The sequence below is a fragment of the Littorina saxatilis genome, linkage group LG9 (genome assembly GCF_037325665.1).
Source record: "Littorina saxatilis isolate snail1 linkage group LG9, US_GU_Lsax_2.0, whole genome shotgun sequence".
Lineage (NCBI taxonomy): Eukaryota > Metazoa > Mollusca > Gastropoda > Littorinimorpha > Littorinidae > Littorina > Littorina saxatilis.
In genome coordinates, this window is record NC_090253.1 from 1,324,354 (window position 1) to 1,347,839 (window position 23,486).

The window sequence follows — 23,486 nt, forward strand, 5'->3', positions numbered from 1 at the left end:
ACCCGGTAAACTGCCAGATCTATACCCGGTAAACTGACTGATCTACCCAATAAACTGACTGATCTACTTAGTAAACTGACTGATCTACCCGGTAAACTGACTGATCTACCCGGTAAACTGCCAGATCTATACCCGGTAAACTGACTGATCTACCCCATAAACTGACTGATCTACCCCATTAACTGACTGATCTACCCCATAAACTGACTGATCTACCCGGTGAACTGCCAGATCTATACCCGGTAAACTGCCAGATCTATACCCGGTAAACTGACTGATCTACCCCATAAACTGACTGATCTACCCCATAAACTGACTGATCTACCCCATAAACTGACTGATCTACCCCATAAACTGACTGATCTACCCGGTGAACTGACTGATCTACCCGGTGAACTGACTGATCTATACCCGGTATCCTTATTGAATGAACTGACTGATCTACCCGGTAAACTGACTGATGTACCTGATAAAATGACTGATGAAACGGTAAACTGACAGATCTACCTGGTAACTGACTGGTAAACTGCTGTTAGATGATACACATTTCCCTTCCAACCATTAAACACAACCAAACAAAGTGCAGTTACCTTGGCATCATCACAGGGGCTGAGGACACCCATAGCAACACCGCCATGGTCTCCCTTCTTACCACTCACACACACCATCACCACCGCCACAACCACCAACTGCAACATCATCCCCGTCACTGAAAGCGCCATGCTCACACTTCTGCTGGGGCTGTTGAAAAGTGTCATGTTCGGCAAACAACCTGAAACAACACGAAAATAAAATCATTGATAAAGTGATAAGTATAATAAGTAACAAAATTCAAATCATTGATAAAGTGATAATAAGTAATAAGTAACAAAATTCAAATCATTGATAAAGTGATAAGTATAATAAGTAACAAAATTCAAATCATTGATAAAGTGATAATAAGTAATAAGTAACAAAATTCAAATCATTGATAAAGTGATAAGTATAATAAGTAACAAAATTCAAATCATTGATAAAGTAAGTAAAAATAAATAAATCATTGATAAAGTGATAATAAGTAATATTAATAATAAATAAGTAACAAAAATCAAATCATTGATATAGTGATAATAAGTAATTATGTAGAAGTGCAATGACAAGGCACTGAATACCCCAGCGAAGGACAAATCCGCTCTCTCTCTCTCTCTCTCTCTCTCTCTCTCTCTCTCTCTCTCTCTCTCTCTCTCTCTCTCTCTCTCTCTCTCTCTCTCTCTCTCTCTCACACACCCCAAGTCACACACGCACACAAACACACACACAAATATACACACAAACTCACTGGCACGCACCCGCACACACACGTACACACACATTCTCTCTCTCTCTCTCCCTCTCTCTCTCTCTCACACACACTCACACCCCAAGTCACACACGCACGCACACACACACACACACAAATATACACACAAACTCACTGGCACGCACCCGCACACACACGTACACACACATTCTCTCTCTCTCTCTCTCTCTCTCTCTCTCTCTCTCTCTCTCTCTCTCTCTCTCTCTCTCTCTCTCTCTCTCTCTCTCTCTCTCTCTCTCTCTCTCTCTCTCTCTCTCTCTCTCTCTCTCTCTCTCTCTCTCTCTCTCTCTCTCTCTCTCTCTCTCTCTCTCTCTCTCTCTCTCTCTCTCTCTCTCTCTCTCTCTCTCTCTCTCTTACACAGACACAGAAAAAAAAACACATACACGCACACACATATGTATGCACACACACATCTTCTTCTTCTGCGTTCGACGGTTGTGTCTAGGGTCGTAGTTCCGCTGCTGTCGTGAACTGGAACGTCGCTTTCAGGTCTTCTGACGTTCCCCAGAGCTTGGTCTCCAGTGTAGCTCCTTCTGGCCAGATCTGGTTCCGCAGCAGAGTGAAGTTTGTGCATGTATTCAATACATGTTCTACTGTCTGGTCGGCCGCCCCACAATCGCACAATGCCGACTCTGCTACGCCGATCCTTTTCAGGTGCGCTTTAAAGCCGCAGTGCCCTGTACGCAGCCGGAAGATGGCAGTCTGCTCTGCACGGCTGAGGCGGTGGATGGGGTCTTGGTCTGGCTTGTAGCCTCCGTTTCTTTCTTTGAATGATGTCTTCCAGCGATGCTTGATGAGGGTTTTGGTCTCTCGGAAGGACAGGCTGGTTTCTGGTTGTTTCTGTCTTCCTGCATCTTTGGCCAGATCATCCGCCTTCTCATTTCCAGCGATGCCGCAGTGCGCTGGAATCCACTGCAGAACTACGGAGGCTTTCTGGGACAAGTCGTTCAGGGACTTCTTCAGCTCTTCCACGAGGTGTTCTGCAGGGGCTGTGAGGACTTGTAGTGCGGACAGGCAGTCAGAGAGGAAGACAACCTTGGGTGGGGTTTCCTCAAGAGAGGTGAGGAAGTCTGCAGCTGTATGGAGGGCAACAACTTCTGCTTTGAAGTTGGAGCAGAGAACACCGCATGGTGTGGTCAGTGTCTCTGGGGGTCTTCCTGGCATTTGAATGAAGACGCCACTTCCTCCGTTCTTGGTTGCGCACTCTGCCGAACCATCTGTATAAGCGTGGGTCCACTTGCTGGCTGGGTACCTCCTGTGTATTTCTTCCAGGGCAAGGGAGCGGAGGGCTGCATCACTCTGTTGCTGTTTTCCAGAGATGCCAGGAATGGACATCCTTACATGGAATCTCTGACTCTGGGGAGACCACGGCTTTGGATTGAGCCTCTCGCACTGGTCAGGGCTGGGTTGAAGGATGTCAGCATTCTCCCTCTGCTGTGCTTTCAGCTGATGGTTGGGGCTCTGGCGCTTCAAGCGGTTCTTGGTGAGAGCTTGGAACTTGTTGTGGAGCGGATGGCTCTCGAGTCTCTTGTGCTTCTCTCCTTGTATCAGAAGCTTTGCCTGTCGTCTGTCTTCCAACGGTTCGATGTTGGCCACCTTCTGCATCTCAGAGATGGGAGTGGTTTTCATCGCTCCAAGGACAGTCCTCAAGCCGAGGTTTTGGACTCGGTCCAGTCGTGCCTTGTTGGTCCTGGCTGCTGTGTTCCAGGAGCTTGATGCATACTCCAACACAGGCCTCACCGCCCCAGTGTACACCGTCTTCAGGATTTGGGAGTTGGCGCCCCATGTTGTTCCTGAGAGCTTTCTCATGATTGCGAGTCGTCGTATGCCTCTCGCCTCGATCTCCTCAAGGTGTGGTTTCCAGGTGAGGCGGGAGTCCAGCTTGACGCCGAGAAAGGTAGGCGTTTCGACCTGTGGTAGAGCCGACTCTCCCAACTTGAGGTTGACCTTTTCTTTGGATGTGGACAGGGAGAAGACGGTCGCAACGGACTTGACTCTGTTGAGCTGTAGTCCCCAGTCTTCGGTCCACTGGTGGATGCGCTTCACACCGTCCTGGATTCGGTGAGCGGCTGAGGTGGTGTGTTCAGCGCTGCTCCAGATGGCTAGATCGTCTGCGTGAAGCGTGTTGGAGACATGGCGAGGGAACACACACATCTAAATAACCACATTCTCTCTCTCTTTCTCTCTCTCTCCCTCCCTCTCTGTCTGTCTGTCTGTCTCTCTCTCTCTCTCCTATACACACACACACACACAGACACACACACAAGAACAGACTCACGCACGCGCACGCACACACACACATTTATACGCACGCATGCACACACACAGGCTCACACCCACACACACACACATTTATACGCACGCATGCACACACACACACACAGGCTCACACACCCACACACACAGAGTGACTCACACAAATCTCATACACACAAAACACAGACGGACACACACACCTTTACAAACAAACACACTCATACACACACACATACACACACTCTCTCTCCCTCTCTCTTTCTTACACACACACACACACACACACACACACACACACACACACACACACACACACACACGAGTACAGTCATGCACGCGCACACACACACACACACACACACAAACAGTAACACTAACACATGTGCACAAAATGAACACACACACACACACACACCGCGCGAGAGAGAAAGACTACAGGGAGGCATGCAGACGTCATGATGCATTAATTGACGTCAAAGACTTTCGACCGTGACATAATCTTCTCACACGAGCTTTATCCATTGACTTGGAAACTACGGAATTTCTACCCGGCCAAAGCGGCCTTGGGTGGCGTTTGCAAAAAAATAAATGGGGGCGCCCATGTCACCCACCGTATTTTGGTTAGTATGTTCCCAATTGTTGGTGAACTTCCATCTCCAACTGTAGCCCCTGATCGAGCACAACGAATCCTTCTTTATCATGTATTATCGGCATGAACATTTCCAAGTCGATTACAGTATAGCGTTCGTGGGATACCTCCAGCTTCGCTGGGATAAGTAACAAAAATCAAATCATTGATATAGTGATAATAATTAAGCAATAAGTAAAATAAGTTAAGACAATTATAGAATATTGAACTGTAAAGCCAAATATTAATTGGGCGAAATCGACTTCTTGATCAATTAAGGCTTGCTGCACGTGAAGCTTTGGCAGTGAATTTTATAAAAAAGACTGTGTGAAGTCTTGACAATGTCAACTTTGGGCTCAGTTGAGAAGCTCAAAGGGGTGAAAGAAATACAGACGATAATAAAATAACAAAAGCTTGATAATGGGAGTAACTGTGACTATCCTCATCTTTTTCCACTTAACAATTAACACAACACTGCCAATGTACATAAACACAAAAGCAGCCAGTAAAATGACCTACAACAGTCATCAACCACCAGGTCCTACAGAAGCTGGATGTACTCCAGTCTAGCAATGCACAAAACCTGACACATCTTCTATCAACCTTCTGATGAAGTTGATACTGTACAATCGAACCCCTCCCCCTTTTACCCCCCCCCCCCCCCCCCAATTTAAGACCTCCTCGTTCCCTTTCAAGATCCTGTTTTCTCAGATTTTGTGTTTATAACCTCTGACAATGTACCTCCATTTTAAGACCTGATTTTCTCTGATTTTTGGAGGTCTTAACAGGAGGGGTCTACTGTATTCCCCCAAGGCCCTAACCTGGTCAACCTATTGATGAGGTTATTACTGCCCTGTAGACAAGATGAGGTTATTACTGCCCTGTAGACAAGATGAGGTTATTACTGCCCTGTAGACAAGATGAGGTTATTACTGCCCTGTAGACAAGATGAGGCGCTGCCTCAGAGAACACAATCAATAAAAGGCAGCAATAAATTCTGCTACAAGTCAGAGCCAACAGGTCAGAGAGATTGTGGAAAAGCCAGCTGTCGACACCCAAAGGACGTCAGCCTTTAAATGGACTGAAGGACGTCGGCCATTAAAAGGACCAAAGAAATCAGGAGACCACTCACTTTACCAGCTAAATTATATACCGGCCGACAAAGAGAGTGAAAGGACGATACTGATTGCTGAATCGCTTTGTACACTAAAATTGATCCTACCAACACTGACGCAAACTTCTTTGATATAACCTGCTTTTATCTTTGATTCATCTTAGAATTTATTGTTGGAGGATGGGACTCAGGATTGGGGAGGAGGTGAGGGATAAAAGTGGTGCATAGAGTAAAAACAGATAAAGACGTCTTTGGCATTAAGTTTATCAAAAGACCAGTGGATAATTAATAGATCAACTCCTGAACTGAATCTTTGTAACACACACATGCAGACTCACACACACACACACACACACACACACACACACACACACACACACACACACACTGATCACTGTCCACACACACACTCACACACATAAAGCACAAAGGTTCATAAATACATGTACAAGCAACTGAGCGGGGATATAGCTCAGTTGGTAGCGCGCTGGATTTGTATTCAGTTGGCCGCTGTCAGCGTGAGTTCGATCCCAGGTTCGGCGGACATTTATTTCAGAGTCAAATTTGTGTGCAGACTCTCTTCGGTGTCCGAACTCCCCCCCGTGTACACTACATTGGGTGTGCACGTTAAAGATCCCACGATTGACAAAAGGGTCTTTCCTGGCAAAAATTGCTTAGGCACAGTTAATAATTGTCTACCTATACCCGTGTGACTTGGAATAATAGGCCGTGAAAGGTAAATATGCGCCGAAATGGCTGCAATTACTGGCCATATAAAATTTCATCTCACACGGCATCACTGCAGAGCGCCTAGAACTGTACCCACGGAATATGCGCGATACAAGCCTCATTGATTGATTGATTGATTGAGTTATGACAAGAGCAGGAAATACACAAAAACAAAATGTTCAACACAGCAAAAATAAAGAGATAATTTGGTAACTGGCCACGATTACTGCTAGAACAGCTGGATATATAGAGCTTATATATTGAATCATATAACAGCTGTTATAACTCCACCATGTGGTCTGGGAACGATAACAGACACGTACTCTAATTAACAACTGCAAACAAATTTAACACATATAATCAAATCGACATTACAATTCTCCTTTTACTTTTACATCAGGCATTAAATTAAGCCAACCAATGCAAGGTGAGTAATATAATTCAAAAGCAATAAACCAGGAAAATAACCAACTTACGAACCCGTCAGGAGTCACACAATGCACTGATGTGGCGAAGTACGAGTGAACAGCTTACAGCTGTGTTTATGGTTGCTAGTTGCGTGTTCACTGACTCTCAGCAGCACTGTATCCCTGACTGATCTAAACCAAACGTTCTGCCCACACACGCCGACTGTCTCCCTGATGTTAACCCTTTCACTTGTTGTGAGCGATCGAGAAGAATTGAGAGTTGCGTGCAACCTGAGTGTATTGCGGCACCCTGCTGTTCCCACCTCTACACAACAGTGCTCTTTAATGCTGCTCACTCACGGATACAGTGGAACCCCCCTTTAAAGACCCCCTGATGTAAGACTCCCTCCCTTTTAAGTCCTTGTGTTCACATGGTTGTTGATAAACTCTGTAAATCATAATGTACCCCCATTTTAACTCATTCCTTTTTAAGACCCGATTTTCTCAGATTTTTGAAGGTCTAATACCTTCAGTTCCATTATACTGATATATAAACCAAGATAAACGATACTGCTGTCCCTCCCTGTCCCTCCAGGCTTTCCTGTAAAATAAGGGCATATTCTTCCTCTAGGATATGATGACTTACACCTTACACTAACACCAGGTTGCTTTCTGTAAAGAGTGGGATTTTGTGTGTGTGTAGAATATTTCATAATCCACACACACACACCCAAAACAAACAAATAACCAAACAAACACAAACCATCATACCAGAAACAAGTGAAACTGGAAATGTACAGCATCAGACCAGAAAGGGTTCAAGCCACATCAGCACTTTGCTGGTGGGAGTGTGAGGGTTAAAGGCACAGCTTGCAAGTGGCTATAGAGTGATTGAGCTGTTTGTGACTGTGAGAGTAACAGCTTGCAAGTGGCTATAGAGTGATTGAGCTGTTTGTGACTGTGAGAGTGTGCGTGTGCATCAGAGTGCATGCATTTATTGTGTTTGTGATAATGTAAATGTTTGTGTATTCATGTGTGAGTAAGATTATCTATGCGCCCCCCCCCCCCCCCCCCCCCCCCCAACTCCTCTCTGTCTGTGTGTATGTGTCATGTGTGTAAATGGTGTGTGTGTGTGCATGTGTCTTTATGCATGTATTTATAATAAGTGTGTATGTGGTGGGGGTGGGGGGTGGGGGTGGGGTTATATGGGAGTGCATGCACTGAAATATATCATAATATAATGCAAGCATTTTGCAAACAAAAAAAGAGATCGAGGGCCGTGGGTGTCAAAACATCAATATGAATCAAATTATAGCTCCTAGCAACCAAATGGAATAATCTGTGAGATATAAATTATTGAATCAGTTTCCAATGCGCATAACTGCTGCGGAGAAAAGTAGTTATGACCTCTATCCTGACCAAGCAGGAAGCTAGAAAAGGCCATGAAGCTCTGGGCCCAGACACAAATCTTCAGCACTGATCTAAATGTCAAGAGAGCAGGGAGACTAATTCTGTCACTGGAGTTGGTTTCACTATTGATTTCTGCTGCAGGCACTATAATAGCTGAGCCAGCACAACTCGCAGTAAACAGCAATGGAAATAACAGTTCAACAAAGTTGTTGTGTATTAAGTTATAAAGATATTTTCTCTGCAAAGCTCTGCTGTTTAATCAAGCTGTCTTACATGACCCCAGATTTCTTGAGATCACTGGGGTCGATCTGACACGTACTTGTGTGAGTCAAATTATCTACAATTTATTGACCACGCCTAGGCAGGTAGCGGTTTGTTTGTTTTCTAGGGTTATTTTTCTCTCTCTTTCACTGGTTTAAAGGTGACCTAGCTTTGGTTTGCTTTCTTTTCACTCTTTCTCTCTCTCTCTCTCTCTCTCTCTCTCTCTCTCTCTCTCTCTCTCTCTCTCTCTCTCTCTCTCTCTCTCTCTCTCTCTCTCTCTCTCTCTATTTGATTGTCTAGTTTATGTCAAACATCTTCTGAAGTACCTACCAATGTTGCACAAATTCAATACAGCCCATTTTATTTATTGTTGAAATTGGTGTGTGTGTGTGTGATTGATCAGATGTGAATCAAATAAGTGTCATTAATTGTCATAGCAACTGCAAATGTGCAATGGTAGTTGTGTTTATTAATCACAGATTTGAACATCATGTGTCAGTCGATCATCAATCAATCAATCAATCAATCAATCAATCAATATGAGACTTATATCACGCGTATTCCGTGGGTACAGTTCTAAGCGCAGGGATTTCTTTATTTTTTTATTTTTTATTTTTATGCAATTTATATCGCGCACATATGCAAGGCGCAGGGATTTATTCATGCTCAGAAACATCAAACATATCATGTAAAATAAGTGAAAGTTGACTTGTCGTTTCACCAGCTGTCTGCAGACACAGTGGACTTACATTTAGTTATTTAACTTTAAGGCCCACATACTATATAATTATATATAGCTGGAAGTGGAACCGCCGCCTATAAATAAAGACCCTTAGTGTTAGACATACCCTCTGAATGAGACCCCACTTTCTCACAGTTTCTGTTCACAACCAGTGTCCATTTACTAATTTAGTGACAACATTCAAAGACTCCCTCTGGTTTAAACTTAAAATCTGATTTTGTTAAAAAAAATGTGTTTAGTTTTTTTAATTACAGATTTTGTATGGTGTTAAAAGGGGATAACCACTATAGCTGTTGCTAAACAAGTACATAATAACATGAATCCAGACACGTATCTGACTATCTGACGGGCACAGTGGCGTGGTGGTAAGACGTCGGCCGCCTGGTGGCTTAAGGGTGGAGATTTTTCCGATCTCCCAGGTCAACTTATGTGCAGACCTGCTAGTGACTTAACCCCCTTCGTGTGCAAGCACAAGACCAAGTGCGCACGGAAAAGATCCTGTAATCAATGTCAGAGTTCGGTGGGTTATAGAAACACGAAAATACCCAGCATGCCTACTCAAGCGCCATTAAATTAATTGTCAGAATGTTGACCCTGGGCGTCTAATGGAAGAAGAAGGTTCGTAAATTCTGTGCCATTCATAACATATGTTTTTACCAGCAATTTTGTTTCTCAGTATTTTCACACTGTGTTTTGTTTATTTGTTGCCCCACAGTCTGTTAAAACACATCTTCGTCCTGTTTTAGATCTGTACGCTTTTATGTAAGTTCTGTTTTATTGTCAGACTTTTTATGTGTAACTATGTGTCTATATTACTTATCTTACATATTTTTCATCTTTTTAAAAAAAAAATTCTAGATTATCTTATTTTATATAAATTCTATATAACAGTACAAGTGGTTGTTGTCTATGGATTTTTTTAATGCTTCTATGTTATTTCTTACGAGGAAACTTTATATATGTAAAACGTTGAATTTTAATGTCTAAGACTAATGTAAAGCGCCATGAGACTGCCATTTGGCGGTGAAAGAATGTGTTATTATTATTTAGTGAAGTTAGTCGATCTATCCAACCTCCACTTTGATGAATGAAATTACCTACACAGCTTCCACAAGTAGGCTACCAAATAACAAGAATACAAGAAAACCCTGTTGGAGACCTGCTTACCGTTTTATGTACACGCGAACCACAGAAGCTGTCGTGTGATTGTTCTCATAACGCTATCAGTCTGAAAAAGCGACCCTCTTATCAGCCATCCCCATCTTGCTTTGTTCCGAAAAAAGGCACGCCTAACCGGAAGTGATTGTGACAAACTTGCACAACAAATCTTTATGTTTACATCGAGCCCTTGTTTCATTTAACCATTCAGAGTGTTTTATTTATTGATCAAATGTTTCAATTTGTTGCAGAAGTTGCGTGTTAGTGTTTAAAAGAAGGAGCGTAAGTATTATTTCTGAAATGGTACAAAAGCTATTCTCAAACAGTCCGAAAATGTAACTCTCACGTTAGCTTGATGCGTATCCTTACTTGCTTGGTGGAGAGAAAACCAAAACTAGAGAAGCAGAAGAAACTGGTACTTTGCTGCTTTCCTCCTTGCAACTGCAGTCGCAGCTTTGGTGTAGTCTTTGCACAGAAGAGAGAAGCTAATATTCCAAAATGAATATTCTGCCAAAGAAAAGGTTAATCTCTCTCTCTCTCTCTCTCTCTCTCTCTCTCTCTCTCTCTCTCTCTCTCTCTCTCTCTCTCTCTCTCTCTCTCTCTCTCTCTCTCTGAAGCACTAATTATAACGTCCACTGTTTACTGCTAAATAAATTATTTACCACTAGGAAATAACTGTAGCAACTGTTTAAATTTAGAAGCAAGACTGGCAGTAGTTACAGGATTAAAACATGCGTGTCACGAGGAAGAAGTCCATCACACCGCCCCGGTACCATGGTTTCATTTACTAGTGCGCCTGCGCCATTGGCGCATTAAATCTGAAAATGTCCCATCACAATTTCCGTCAGTGCGTCAAAGGGCGCATTGAGATTACGTACCACTGCGCCACCAAATGTACACTTTACATCGGTTAATTACCACACACACACGCACACACACACTGACAAACACACACACACACACACACACACACACACACACACACCCACACCCCCACACATATACAGAGATAACACGATATAGCGGCTAATTCTCAGATGGCACCATATTGCACCATTTTGCATCTTTGGTCAAAACGCGTACAGGCCTCTTTGTCGCGACTGTGTCCCATCGGAATTTGATTGAGGGGGACAAATGTCCCATTGCCTTTTTCTCCCAGGTTAAACCCTGCAGTACTCACTGCACGGCCAAGCCCTCCAAACCGCTCCATCAACCAAGTACCTGGGTATCACACTGCAGGACAACGGCAAATGGGACACCCATATCAACAACATCATCGCCAAGGCCAACAACACTCTCGGCTTTGTCAGAAGGTGTCTCAAGACCAAGCAACAACAGGTCAAAGACAAGGCATACAAGGCACTTGTTGGCCCACACCTTGACCTGGAGTATGCCCAAACAGTGTGGGATCCCCACCAGCAGAAGACCATTAACGAACTTGAGGCCGTACAACGAAGAGCAGCGCGGTATGTCCTCAACGATTACCTTCCGACGTCCAGCGTAACATCCATGCTGGAACGTCTGAAGTGGCCTACCCTGCAGAACAGAAGAACTTCAGCCCGCCTCTCCACGTTCGCAAAAATCACCCGCAACCAGATGTACGTCCGGTGCAAACACCTCAAGACACTGGAGACAAGATCAAGGCGTGGTCACAACCAGCGGTACAGCAGGATCCCCTGCCGCACGGACCAACTCCTTATTCCCCTGCACAGTCAGAGACTGGAACACCCTGACTCCTGAAACCCTGGCCCTGTATGCTGATGCCCCTACCACTGGGGGGGGGGGGGGGGGGCATCATGCCCACAGTAACATCCCTTCCCTTTTATTTTTATTTTTATTTTAATTTAATATTATATTATTATTTTTAACTGACCTCTCTTCGCCCCACCATGCAACAATAATGGTCATGACATTCATGACCGTGGTTGCTAAACGGAAGAAGAAGAAGATAGGGGGGGGGGGGGGGGGGCAGGGGGGTATAGGTAAGGGGGTGAGGATCCACAATAAACTGCATTTGCTTTATTTCAGTTGCCAGCTCGAATTGTATTTGTGACAGCTCATTAACACACTGTGGACATGTAGGACTTTAGCGAAAGTAAAGACACTTATAGACAGAGAAGAAAAAGATTAATTTCAGTCATGCATACTTTGTTCTTCCTCTATCCTTGTATTAGTACTAGTAGTACGTACTTGCTGTTACCTTTGTCAATGTGATACATACACGTGTGTGTAACCATTGCAGTTGGCATGTGCGGACCAAGAAGAACATTGAGCGGGTGAGGAAGGATGAAGAGAAGGCAGCGGAGGAGGAAAAGGAAAAACAGAGGAGAGTCGCTCTTGCTGTAAGTGCTGATAGTTACACAAACACATAATATAACTTTATGCCGCCCTTGTATTCATGCAATACATTAATGAAAGCAAACCCCGCCACTTTTAAAACCCTATGTGTGGGAGAGTGACGCAGTAGTCCCACTGTTAAAACCCTCTGTGTGGGAGAGTGACGCAGTAGTCCCCCTGTTAAAACCCTCTGTGTGGGAGAGTGACGCAGTAGTCCCCCTGTTAAAACCCTATGTGTGGGAGAGTGACGCAGTAGTCCCACTGTTAAAACCCTCTGTGTGGGAGAGTGACGCAGTAGTCCCCCTTTCACAACAGCTGGTGTGCACTGACAGAGCTATTTATTTAGCCCATTAACTCAGCCCTAATTGCCTGCCCGGGCTTAATTTGGCTCTTAAGATGAATCCACTGTATAAACTGACTATGTGTGGGTGTAGAAACACATTGCAATTGGTTCAAAATCAAATGGTCTTCACAAATTGAGAGAACTATCACAGTGTTGTTGCCAGCCTAAGAAGACAATAGCTAGGTCATTTGGACCTCCCTAAAAAAAAACAATAGGTCCAAATGTCCTGGCTTTAAAAAAACAATAGGTCCAAATTACCATGCCGTAGTATTATATTGATGAACTTTCTGCTGTTTTCGGTAAATAGGTACACCGGCTGGATCGGGTATTTCCGTAAACGCAGCCTCGAGTGTCAATGACGACAAACACGGACTCGGCACCGTGTGCATTTTTCATTCGTAGCGAACATGACCATTTCGATCGGGGTTTGTTTTCCGACTTTGCAACTCCCATTCCATTCATTGCAGACCTTGTCCGCCTTGTACGAATATGTATCGGTCAGTTGACCACCAAAACGTAAAAACTATCGGTCCATTGACCGGACAAGGCTAGGTCCAATGCGTCAAATCAGAAAGGAATGCGTCAGAGACAGAAGACCGAGGCCTGGCAACAACACTGCTATCAGTATCATTGTAATTTATCTTACATCATTGTCCATTTTGACCAGATATATTGAGTGATAACGTGGTTTAAATGGACTTCACAAATCGAGCGAACTATCATTGCACTTTATCTTCCATCATTGTGCACTCCATCGAGATGTCCATTATGCTGACGTTGCTCAAATGAACCAGTATTGGCTTTAACCGGTATTTTACCGGTTGAAACAAGAAAATACCGGAACAAAATTGGCTGCCAGTACATGTATGACCTAGCGGTTGATTTTTAGAACTACCAGGGTGTTTTTGGCTGGTAAAACAATAAAAACAGTACTCTGAGTTGGACTCTTTCTGGTTCCAATGACCTGCCTATCGTTTTTTTCTGGACTGTTTGCATCATAAAAGTTTGCGTACAGGTTTGAAAAAATACTAGCGCCATCACTGATGAACTTCACAGATTGAGCGAACTATCTATATTCTTCATCTTACATCATTCATCCATCCCCACCAGATATTCATTTTATTAGGACTGGCTCAAATGGGCTTCACAAATCGAGCAAACTATCAGTGCACTTTATCTTACAGCATTATTCACTCCGCCGAGATGTCCATTAATGCAGGTGTTGCTCAAATGAACTTCACAGATTGAGCGAACTATTTATATTCTTTATCTTTATCATTCATACATCTTCACCAGATGTTCACTTCATAACGACTGGCTCAAATGAACTTCACAGATTGAGCGAACTATCAGTGTACTTTATCTTACAGCATTGCAATGTTCATTCCGTCCAGATACATGTCCATGGGCTAGCCTTGCTCAAATGGACTTCACAGATTGAGCGAACTATCAGTGTACAGGGTAACCCCTTAGAAAGGGGGGTCTTAACATGGGGGGGGTCTTAACATGGGGGTAAATTTACAGAGGTTAAAAACAGAAGGTCTAAAAATATCAAGGTCTTTAAAGGGGTGGGAGGGTAAATTGGGGAGGGGGGGGGGTCTTAAAAGGGGGGTTCCACTGTACCTTATCACATCTGTTCCGGCCTTTCACAAGCAGTCATATCTAACTTCATGCACTTTTATTCCTAAACTTGGCTGCTGAATAATGGGTATGTATTTTTTTTTTTTTGGTTGTCGGGGGGGGGGGGGGGGGGGGGGATGTGTGTTGACCTTGTTGTCTCCATTGTTGTATTTATGCAAATTGCAATATAGATTCAAGCAGTCTTTTTGTCTCCATTGTTTTAGTTATGCAATATATATTCAAGCAGTCTTGTTGCACTACATGCACTCTTAATCTTATAGCTGGCTGCTGAAAAGAATATGCATTTTTATTCATTTTTTCATGTTTTGCTTCAGGAGCAAGAGTCTAGGACAGAAGCGCTGCGGGACCGTGCACGTAAGCGTGGACACGATGAGATTGAGGCTCCGTCTTTGCTGGCGGTGGCAGAGGTATCGCAGGCAGCAGGGTCAAGTTCCGTGGCCAAGGTCAAAAAGGACATCTCGCTGAGTCAGGGGGGCCACATCAACTTCTTCAAGGACATAGAGCAGGGAGTAAGTAACCAATCAATCAATCAATATGAGGCTTATATTGCGCGTATTCCGTGGGTACAGTTCTAAGCGCAGGGATTTTTAAATTTTTTTTTTAATTTTAATATTTTTTTTTTATGCGATTTATTTATGCCGTGTGAGATGGAATTTTTTTACACAATACATCACGCATTCACATCGGCCAGCAGATCGCAGCCATTTCGGCGCATATCCTACTTTTCGCGGCCTATTATTCCAAGTCACACGGGTATTTTGGTGGACATTTTTTACTCACATGCGAAGCAAAAGTGAGTCTATGTACTCACCCGAGTCGTCCGTCCGTCCGGACATCCGGACGTCCGGACGTCCGGACGTCCGGACGTCCGGAAAACTTTAACGTTGGATATTTCTTGGACACTATTCAGTCTATCAGTACCAAATTTGGCAAGATGGTGTATGATGACAAGGCCCCAAAAAACATACATAGCATCTTGACCTTGCTTCAAGGTCAAGGTCGCAGGGGCCATAAATGTTGCCTAAAAAACAGCTATTTTTCACATTTTTCCCATTTTCTCTGAAGTTTTTGAGATTGAATACCTCACCTACATATGATATATAGGGCAAAGTAAGCCCCATCTTTTGATACCAGTTTGGTTTACCTTGCTTCAAGGTCAAGGTCACAGGAGCTCTTCAAAGTTGGATTGTATACATATTTTGAAGTGACCTTGACCCTGAACTATGGAAGATAACTGTTTCAAACTTAAAAATTATGTGGGGCACATGTTATGCTTTCATCATGAGACACATTTGGTCACATATGATCAAGGTCAAGGTCACTTTGACCCTTATGAAATGTGACCAAAATAAGGTAGTGAACCACTAAAAGTGACCATATCTCATGGTAGAAAGAGCCAATAAGCACCATTGTACTTCCTATGTCTTGAATTAACAGCTTTGTGTTGCATGACCTTGGATGACCTTGACCTTGGGTCAAGGTCACATGTATTTTGGTAGGAAAAATGTGTAAAGCAGTTCTTAGTGTATGATGTCATTGCTAGGTTTAGTTACCCTAAAGGTCGAGGTCAAGCATGTGAGTCGTATGGGCTTTGCCCTTCTTGTTATCTATGCCTATACAATTTTGCCAGGAAAGACCCTTTTGTCAATCGTGGGATCTTTAACGTGCACACCCCAATGCAGTGTACACGAAGGGACCTCGGTTTTTCGTCTCATCCGAAAGACTAGCACTTGAACCCACCACCTAGGTTAGGAGAGGAGGGAGAAAATTGCTAACGCCCTGACCCATGGTTGAACTCGCAACCTCTCGCTTCCGAGCGCAAGTGCGTTACCACTCGGCCACCACAGTAACGTATGGTGTATGTCGATCAAAACAGGGTTCATTCTCTGTAGGTACAATCCCTGTATGCGTTTTTCCTGTATACAGGGAATAAGCCCTGGTGCTTTTCCTGTAGCGTTTCGTTGATCTTGCTCATAGTCATGTGATTTATAGGCCACATTGATAACATTTGATATTTTTCTATCTTTTTGTATTTTTCAAAGGAGTTATGAGGATGAAAGTCACTTGTTCATTTCAATGCTTGTTATTCTCTCAGGTGCCTGGACACTGGTTCAGAATAAGTCTCACTTACTCTATTACTCATGTCGTGCATTTAGAGCACTTAGTTCCCTTTGTTTATCAGATCTCTAAACAGCGCTCTGCCTCTTTTGCTTCAGATTTTCTCATTGTGAGAGTGTCTCCTGTGTTGTGTTTGAACAGTTGGTGCGTGAAGGGAAGAACAAGGAGCATGAAGCAGACAAAGCGGCAGAGAAAGAGAAATGGGAGAAAGATATCGGCCTCCTCACTTACCTCGGACAGAGCGCCGTAGAGACGCAGAGTATGTGTGTGTTTGTCTGTGTTTTGAAAAGTGTGGGAAGGAGTGTATGTGTGTGTGTCTCTCAATGTGTGGGCGACAATGGATGAGGATCCACATTGGTGTGTTTAGATATGTGCGTGTGTGTCTGTGTGTGTCCATGTTTCTCAGTGTCTGTCTATGTAGATGAAAATGGATAGGGAGGAAAAGCATGGGTGTGTTTAGATATGTGCGTGTGTGTCATGGGTGTGTTTAGATGCTCTTGTCTGAGTGCATGTGTATGCGCGTGTGTGTGGGGGAGGGGGAGGGGGTGCATACGTTGAAAGTACATACTTGTCATATATTTGGGTCCTTGTTTGTTTTGCACATACGTAGGCTGTTCCATAATTATTTAGAATCTCAGAAACGGAAACATATCAACAATCTAACCAGGCCATTTTCCAGATCAATCCTTCCCCAGCCGACACCCAACTGTCCATCCTCTCAAATGTTCTCATTCAGGCCTGGGACCACTTGACATCAGCTATATCTGGTATGGCCCTCGTGAAGGCCCGGACAGAGTCTTCAGGGGTCTCTAACCGTGTTTCCGTGGCTATTTCTTAAATTCTGAGAACAGGCTGAACTAGCATGGGGAGATGTCAAAAAAATATGGTGGATGCAACCAGCAGCAGTGCTCCCTTTGGTGCCAAGAAATCTGTTGTCGCAAAGGCAGTATACACAGTGGCGTTGTCATGTTACAGCATAAGCCCTCGAATACCTGTGTTTGGACGGTGTTTGTGTCAAGCCTCGAATATTTTCGACCATCAGTGGTGGACACAGCAGTAAGACGTGACTGTATGCCTGTCCTCAAGAGTCACAGTGTTTAAATACCGTGATCTAGCGACGAAAGATTTTTAGGGCTTCTTGTTATTAAATTTTGAATTTGGCAGGGGTTGGGTCACCTGGTTAAACACCCGAACAGACGACAGTTGTTTAGTTTCAGATTGGAACTAATTAACCCAGGTTTCGTCACCACTGACGATATTCCATGTTGATTTGGACAAGCCATTGCTGATTTTTTCAAGTATTGTCAGGCAACACTCTGCCCTACCCCTCTTTTCCCCGTCACTAGGTTCATGTGCTACCCAACCGGCAAATCGCTTTGGGGCCATTAAATATTTGTGTAAGATCTTTTCAAATGCAGAGCTTTTAATGCCAAGGGCATATTGCATCTCGCTGAATATAATTAAGTGATCTTCTCTTGTTATCTGTTCAACAGAGCTAACGGTTTAGAGGATAATGGATTAAATGAGTAGACCAAGGTGGGTTTCCATTTTCGAGACTCCATCAACCTGAAAATTACTGTACCAGTTTTACACCACGGCTCTACAAAAAGCGTTCATCCTGAAACATTTCATCACTCGTTCATGCAAATCGGCCTCTTTTAACCTTTAGTTTATAGTTGTTGTAAGTTATTGGTCCGAAATCGCGAATTTGAGCTTCATGATGCAATTTCATACATTGCGCGTTGAGTAACTTCCCGAGTCGACCATATGAAAACGACATAACTCTGGAACTTCATTTTTTGTGTCAAGCCTCACAATAGTCTAATATAGCTATTCTGATGGACATGTGGGGGAATTCGGGGGCTGTGATTGAATGGTCTCACACATCCCTTTTCCGATCATCAAAGCATAATGCTACGGAAGTCGGCCATTTTTGCCAATATCCAAAAGCATATTGGCAATAGCAAAGACGCATGGTTCCGGTTTACCCATCTGTACCACACGATGTTTCAGTCGACAACAGCATACACTGACAACTTGAAATTCTTCTCGGGAATGTTTTTCAGCTTTACAAATGTCGATTGCATACCCTTTTCTGCTAACTTCCCTATGAAACAGGACTAAACCAATTATATTCTGTCCTAAACACCACAAAATGCCCAAAGTCGACAGATGTAGTACAAACAGGGGAGTAAAACGGAACAGCCGTTTTTGTGTGCCTGTGTGAGCTCAGTTGCCGACCGACACAAACTTTCGCATTTGGCTTGTCTTATCTCGTAACTCCACACTAAATACCCCACGTCCCCTCTGAAGTATTGATGTACAACCGATGGCACTAACATTCATATAGTCGTTTATAACTGAGATTGAAAAATTTGCTTCATGACGAGACAAGTATAAATGCCATTCACCCAAACTGAAAACTTTGCTGCCGTCTGCTCGCGTTGTACGGATTAGCTGTTCTCTTCTCCTCCCCTTGTTACATCGTAGTTCTTCAGTTGTTTCTAGTTTTCCGTTGATGTTGTGTTTTGGTCTTCTTCATAAGTAGTCTTGTTCAAAATTAAAAAAACTCAAACTTCTTTTTGTTGTATACGAATGAACTAATAAAAAGCTGTATAACAGCTGTGTTGTCAAATCGAGTTTTTTTCCAAAGTGTGTGGCGCCTGCGCAAAACTAATGCGCATAAGAAACGGCGTCTGCTATCAAAACCTGAGATCAACGCATCGACGCAAAAACTGTCATTTTGTAAGTTTGGAACAACAAATCAAGGTCAGAACAGCTATATAATCGCTTTTGTATTTTCAGCGTAGCAATAGGGTCCAATACTTAGACTCGAACAAGTATATCAATCAATCAATATGAGGCTTATATCGCGCGTATTCCGTGGGTACAGTTCTAAGCGCAGCGATTCATTTTTTAATTTATTTTTATTTTTATTTTATGCAATTTATATCGCGCACATATTCAAGGCGCAGGGATTTATTTATGCCGTGTGAGATGGAATTTTTTTACACAATACATCACGCATTCACATCGGCCAGCAGATCGCAGCCATACAAGCGCATGTCCTACTTTTCACGGCCTATTATTCGACTCGTCGGCATTATACTTGTCTCGTCTAAATATCAGACCCTATTGCTACGCTGAAATAACAATAGCTGTTATTATTGACGGCATGATTTTGTATTTAACGCCATATTGCCAGGAGCCTGGATTCTAAAAAATAATGGAACAGCCCTCGTACACAGTTTGCAGGCATATCTTTTTGTTAAACCTTCTTGGTTTCCTTTCAGATGAGAGGCCATGGTACTTGCAGAAGTCTGAGAAGTCAGCGCCTGAAAAGAAGGTCAACCCTTATGAAGTGAAAGTGGCAGGAAGGTATGTTTTGGTCACTGCACATTCTGGTTTGTGGGTTTGGGTATCTGTAGTTCAGACTCCAACAGACAGGTGTGTGTGTGTGTGTCACTGTGTGTGTATGTGGGTGGGTGCCCTTGTGTGTTACTGTGTGTGTGGTTGTTACTGTGTGTGTGTCACAGTGTGTGTGTGTGTGTCACAGTGTGTGTGTGTGTGTGCACGCTCTGTGTTGTGTTTGGCCTTAGTTTCACTTCTGTATATTCTTCTATATTTTGAATTATTTGCGTAGCTTTACCATTTATCATATAAAAAAAACAAGAAAGAAAAAATCAATCATTCGCTCGGCTTCCTGACGAGTGGACGTAAACTGATAGAACTATCAAGATAAGTTTTGTGTGAATATTTGTTTGTCTGTTCACTTAAAAGACCATTGGGTCGAAATATCTGTGAATGTATTGTTTTGTCAATAACAAACGTTCCAACAACCTACCTTTCTTGTTTTTTGATTCTAAATTTTGGAACGTTGGCAGTCTCTTTGTTTTTGGATTTACCATTTATATAGTTTTGTTTGTATTTAGGATTGTTTCACATAAATGTGGAATATAAACATAGGCTATGTTACTATGTTATATCTTGTAGAGTATAGCCATAGGATATGATTCTATCTGACCTATGGTTTCTTTGTGCAGAAATAACAGAGATCGTAAGCTGAAAGACTCCATGGACCCTTTGCTGGAAATGAAGAGACACTTTGAGAAAAGTCACAAACTGAAACATCAACACAAAGATAAAGAAGTAAGAGAGAGATAGAAAAAGCTATTAGAAACTTCACAGACATCAACACAAAGATAAAGACTGAGAAACGTCACTAACATCAACACAAAGATAAACACTCTGAGAAACGTCACTAACATCAACACAAAGATAAACACTCTGAGAAACGTCACTAACATCAACACAAAGATAAACACTCTGAGAAACGTCACTAACATCAACACAAAGATAAAGACTGAGAAACGTCACTAACATCAACACAAAGATAAAGAGGTAAGAAAGAGAGAGAGAGAGAAAACACTTTGAGAAACGTCACTAACATCAACACCAAGATAAAGAGGTAAGAAAGAGAGAGAGAGAGAAAACACTCTGAGAAACGTCACTAACATCAACACAAAGATAAAGAGGTAAGAAAGAGAGAGAGAGAGAGAGAAAACACTCTGAGAAACGTCACTAACATCAACACAAAGATAAAGAGGTAAGAAAGAGAGAGAGAAAACACTTTGAGAAACGTCACTAACATCAACACAAAGATAAAGAGGTAAGAAAGAGAGAGAGAGAAAACACTTTGAGAAACGTCACTAACATCAACACAAAGATAAAGAGGTAAGAAAGAGAGAGAGAGAAAACACTCTGAGAAACGTCACTAACATCAACACAAAGATAAAGACTTAAAAGAGGTGAAAGAGAGAGAAAGTGTTTTCAGAACGTCACAAGCACAAACATCAACACAAAGATAAAGAGGTAAGAAAGAGAGAGAGAGAAAACACTCTGAGAAACGTCACAAATATCAACACAAAGATAAAGAGGTGAGAGAGAGAGAGAAAAACAGGTTTATATCAAAGACACAACAAACATTACACAACTAGAAAAGGAGACACTTACAGATTGTATAGCTCTCGCGTATCATGTTGCTTATCTATTTCCCACGTTTATTCCAGAGGCACCACAAACACAAGTCCAGCAAAAGGGACACAGCTAAAACAACCACCTCAAGCAAAACTTCACCTTCAACTTCTTCCGTCCCCGCTCAGAGCAAGTCCAGCAAAACCATCGAGCAACTGCGAGCAGAGAGGCTACGCCGAGAGGCGGGGGAGAAGCAGAAGATTGCGGAAGTGATGATGCGAGAACGTGGGGAAACTGTGACACAGGACGCTGATGAGTTTGTGACTGACGCGGACAAAGACCGTTCCAGGGGCTATAACTCTCGGTACAATCCGAACTTTGTGAAAAATCTGTCGAATCGCAAGAGATAATGTTGTGATGTTGCTTTTAAAGGACGGGTGAACTGTGAACCCTGGTCGTAACTGTGAACCCTGGTCGTGTGAAGATGGCGTTCGCTCTCATGAACAAGAAATAGCCGCGACGTCAGTTGCATGTATAGGACAGGATGTGTGAAGTGTTGATCCTGACTGTGGACTGGCACAATGGCCTAGTGGTTAAGACAATGGCCTAGTGGTTAAGACAATGGCCTAGTGGTTAAGACAATGGCCTAGTGGTTAAGACAATGGCCTAATGGTTAAGACAATGGACTAGTGGTTAAGACAATGGACTAGTGGTTAAGACAATGGACTAGTGGTTAAGACAATGGCCCAGTGGTTAAGACAATGGACTAGTGGTTAAGACAATGGCCTAGTGGTTAAGACAATGGACTAATGGTTAAGACAATGGCCTAATGGTTAAGACAATGGCCTAATGGTTAAGACAATGGACTAATGGTTAAGACAATGGACTAGTGGTTAAGACAATGGCCTAGTGGTTAAGACAATGGCCTAGTGGTTAAGACAATGGCCTAATGGTTAAGACAATGGACTAATGGTTAAGACAATGGACTAGTGGTTAAGACAATGGACTAGTGGTTAAGACAAAACCATCGAGCAGTGGTAAGGACAATGGACTAATGGTTAACACTATTGTGACTAGCATTGCCACGGCGTTAACGTCCTGCCTGCCCAAGCTTGCCACCAAGAAACTTCCCAAAAAACAGTAACTATAAAGAAATCTGTCCAGCAAGCTTGAATTAAGTCCAATCACCACCAAATTTAGTGTACTAATTAAAAAATGGATGCCCAGTTCAGTCGTGCTATTTATAAGTTTGTCACGCGATTTGTTTTAGCAAAGGGGGGGTGAAAGGGGGATAATTTGTGTTTTTTAACGTTTTTTTGTGTGTGTTTTCTTTTCCACTGCTTTTTTGACTCACATGCGAAGCAAAAGTGAGTCTATGTACTCACCCGAGTCGTCCGTCCGTCCGTCCGGACGTCCGTCCGTCCGGAAAACTTTAACGTTGGATATTTCTTGGACACTATTCAGTCTATCAGTACCAAATTTGGCAAGATGGTGTATGATGACAAGGCCCCAAAAAACATACATAGCATCTTGACCTTGCTTCAAGGTCAAGGTCGCAGGGACCATAAATGTTGTCTAAAAAACAGCTATTTTTCACATTTTTCACATTTTCTCTGAAGTTTTTGAGATTCAATACCTCACCTATATATGATATATAGGGCAAAGTAAGCCCCATCTTTTGATACCAGTTTGGTTTACCTTGCTTCAAGGTCAAGGTCACAGGAGCTCTTCAAAGTTGGATTGTATACATATTTTGAAGTTCTTTCCCGCAGTGGGGCACTGCGGTTATGAAATTAAAGGCCCCTCCTGTTTTTGGAACCGCAGGAGCTTTCTAGTTTGCTGTTAGGTAGATTTTTGGTTCCTCTTTCCTGTCATGCTCTCTTTTTCTTCATGAATTCTTTTCCTTTTTCTGCCTTCTTGCTCATTCACCTGTATTTTTTCCAAAAATCTCTTCTCTTGCCGCTTGTCTCGCGATTCATGTATAGTTTAATCTGTTAGTGTTCTGATGTAAGTCCAGCAGTAGATAGGT

The 23,486-nt window shown here is 42.9% G+C and overlaps 2 protein-coding genes and 1 long non-coding RNA gene across 5 annotated transcripts in view; 2 read left to right on the plus strand and 1 right to left on the minus strand.

Moving 5' to 3' along the window:
* LOC138977337 (uncharacterized) overlaps positions 1 to 10,169 on the minus strand; it is a 39,015-nt gene extending 28,846 nt beyond the window's left edge. Inside the window, exons 1-2 of one of the 3 annotated variants that reach the window (XM_070350237.1) lie at positions 10,054 to 10,169; positions 591 to 772 (exon numbers count right to left, since the gene is read on the minus strand). In XM_070350237.1, coding sequence (XP_070206338.1) covers positions 591 to 758 — 168 coding nt within the window. In that variant the 5' untranslated portion in view covers positions 759 to 772; positions 10,054 to 10,169. Of the gene's footprint in view, positions 1 to 590; positions 773 to 6,542; positions 6,680 to 10,053 lie in introns of those variants that run through there. The other 2 variants (XM_070350238.1, XM_070350239.1) reach the window with 2 other exon arrangements.
* The window catches only part of LOC138975055 (uncharacterized), a 379,618-nt gene that overhangs the window by 145,195 nt on the left and 210,937 nt on the right, over positions 1 to 23,486 (plus strand). The window lies entirely within an intron of this gene.
* On the plus strand, positions 10,401 to 21,910 carry LOC138975049 (leukocyte receptor cluster member 1 homolog). Its single transcript, XM_070347700.1, has 7 exons — positions 10,401 to 10,565; positions 12,287 to 12,386; positions 14,680 to 14,874; positions 16,625 to 16,742; positions 19,777 to 19,861; positions 20,527 to 20,632; positions 21,553 to 21,910. The coding sequence occupies exons 1-7, from the start codon at positions 10,543 to 10,545 to the stop codon at positions 21,865 to 21,867; spliced, it is 942 nt and encodes a 313-aa protein (XP_070203801.1). The 5' UTR covers positions 10,401 to 10,542; the 3' UTR covers positions 21,868 to 21,910.